Genomic DNA, 2,811 nt, shown 5'->3' on the forward strand with positions numbered 1-2,811 from the left:
TAGCAACTATGATGGAGCCTTTAGCCATGAAAGTGGATGGTCAGGTTGTGGTGGTATTTTCAAAGACAATTATGGAGATTTAATTTTTACATTCTTTGAGAATCTTGTTTGTCCCTCATCATTTCATACTGAATGTATAGTGGTTATTAGAGCTATATACAAATTTCCTCTGACAAGTCTTGGTCAAACCTTTAGATCGAAACAAACTCTCTTCTAGTAGTTTAAACTTTATCTAACCCTTCTTTGTTTCTTGGAAATTAAAGAAACTTTGGAATGACTCCATGAACATTATTACAAATATGAATTTTGTTTTATCTCATATTTATAGATAAGAAAATAGTTGAACGAATTGTTTTGCTAATATAGGCCTCACAACTACTTCCTTAGCTTACCTTGAAGAAATTCCTTTGGGCATGAGACAGGATTTATAAAAAAAATTGGAATGCCTTTTTTAGATTCACTTCTTTTTTAGGGGATTTTGGCATAGTCCCCCCACATTTTGTGTAACTATCTTTCTTTTTTCAGTATATCATCCTTATTAAAAAAAATTACATAACTTTGGATCAAATAATGAATTTCATAAAACAAGTACTTGATTAAAAATACTAAACAAAGTAATACAACTCAATTAAGATAACTAAAAAATTGCATAGTTTGATTCTTCATTTGAAAATAGTTCAAAATTTATTAGGAAAATTTGGTTCTTAATTTACAAAATTCCCATGAAAATGTTTGGACAAGTGAAGAATGCATATATTTACTTAATAATTAAGTATATTGATATTAATAAAAAAGACAGAGAATTTATTCATTCATGAAACAAAGTACATAAAGATACTGAAGAAAATAAACCAAAGCAACAAAACATAAATTAAATGATAAAATGACCATGAAAACATGATGTCATAATATGTGGCTAATGCATTTTTATTAGGTAGACATAAAATCTTAAAGTTTGAGATTCAAGTCGAGTTCCTCTAATGTTGATGATGAACACGCACCAGGCTCTTCTAGAAGTTGACTTTCTCCAATAAAATCACGAGTTTCTATTGGAAGATCACATGAAGGAAATTGAGCATTGGAGCTTCCTTCTGCACCCTCACCAGAAAAAGGAGTTTGATTAGCTTGAACAGAAAGTCTCAATTCCACATTGTTTGACCTTTGAGGATTTGGAAGCGAAAGAGTTTGATTTCCACCAAAAAAATTAGCCATCCCAAATTGTTGTGATGTGATGGGTGCCTTTGGCATTGACATCACAAACGGAGTTGGCAGGGCAGATTTATTCGGCATATACATCCCTCCATAGCCACCAAATGGAGAACCAAGCCAAGAAGGCATGGTATTGTTCATATGATTGCCAATTGGTTGCTGCAAATTTCCACGAAAATAAGGATACCCTTGATAGTGAATAGGGCTTGAATAAGGATAAGGGTATGGAAAACCAGTTCGATACCTTATGGCCGAATCCATTTCTTCCTCCCTCATTTTTCGTTCAAGTTTTTTCATGACACGCTCATGCTTATGAGCGTTTTGATGTCCCCCAAGCGCTTGAGAAGTTGAGAACTTCTTGTCACAAAAAAGACAAGAAAATTTCTTCACTTCTTGCTCAGGTAAAACTTTAGCAATAACATTTTGAGAAGAACTTGAATGATCACCATTCTCTAACAGAATGGAAGTTGACTTGTTGTTATTACCAAGTAAATCTTTAGATTCAGCGGGTGGTGTTATTACCTTAAGTTCTTTATGTCGTTTTGCCTCTGTTTCTTCTACCCTTTTGCCCTTCTCGGAATCAGCTTCAGAGGATGGTGTTATATTTTTTGATTCCTTCCTCAGTTTTGAGTTTGATTCTTCAATCATTTTGCGTTTTAAGTTTTTGTCTGCCTCATTTCCGATGAAAATTCTTTCAGACATTTTTTTCGAAAACACAAAACAAAAGATTTAGAACTTTTTTTACTGAGAAAACAAACTTGTGTGGTTTGATAATTGCTAATGATGGGTATTTATCGCAGATGAACTATCTTTAAATATTTATACAAGGAAAAAAAACATGTAAGGATATAATTATTCTACGGTCAACAAGAAAGAGAGCTTTTAAAGAAAATACACTATTAATTAAGGGCGAGTTAGAGCAATAACCTAACTTGAGTTTTTTTTATTTTTAAAAATTAATATACATTTATTTTAAATCCATAGAATCAATAACAAATACCATTATAAATTTATACATTAGACTAAAATACTTTAGATTTAAATTTAAAACACAATAAAAAATATTCAACCTAACTTGATATTATCTTTGGAATTATATTATATATTAAATATATATTTAATAAATATTATATTATTGAAAATTTATTGTCAAAGTTAATTTGATTTTTTTCCATTTATTAATATATTGGTCAACTCACCGGGTAGTTTCCAAATCAAAATTTATAATAGAAAAAAAATCATTATTATTATAAGAGTAAATGAAGTAGTGAACAATAACACAAACTTGATCTTTTGGCTTAGTCTTACACAAATGAATTTATTGATGCCACTTTTGCATTTTTAAGCATTTTTTGGGTTGTGATCTATGTTTTTATTTTTCACATGTTCTAGAACGAGTTTGTTAGTCAATTCAGTCATAAATTTTCTGTTAAAAAAAATAAATTATTATATAATATTATTAATGCACTCCTAAATTAAATATGAACTAGAATGCTACAATTTTAACAATCTTTTAATGTAGTCTGAAATATGTATAGCCTTCTAGAAAACTAAGTACGCTGAATATGAATATTCCATTTGCATAAACATTTTAATATTAAT

General features: G+C 29.7%; 1 protein-coding gene across 1 annotated transcript; it reads right to left on the reverse strand.

Annotated features, from left to right (window-relative positions):
* Window positions 1-948: 948 nt before the first annotated feature.
* On the reverse strand, window positions 949-1,911 carry LOC131622179 (zinc finger protein 3-like). The gene is made up of 2 exons (XM_058893208.1): window positions 1,779-1,911; window positions 949-1,703 (listed from the first exon to the last, which is right to left on the reverse strand). Exons 1-2 carry the CDS (start codon window positions 1,909-1,911, stop codon window positions 949-951), a joined length of 888 nt encoding a protein of 295 aa, XP_058749191.1.
* Between the last annotated feature and the right edge of the window lie 900 nt (window positions 1,912-2,811).

This window comes from Vicia villosa, unplaced genomic scaffold (genome assembly GCF_029867415.1).
Source record: "Vicia villosa cultivar HV-30 ecotype Madison, WI unplaced genomic scaffold, Vvil1.0 ctg.000025F_1_1, whole genome shotgun sequence".
Classification (NCBI taxonomy): domain Eukaryota; kingdom Viridiplantae; phylum Streptophyta; class Magnoliopsida; order Fabales; family Fabaceae; genus Vicia; species Vicia villosa.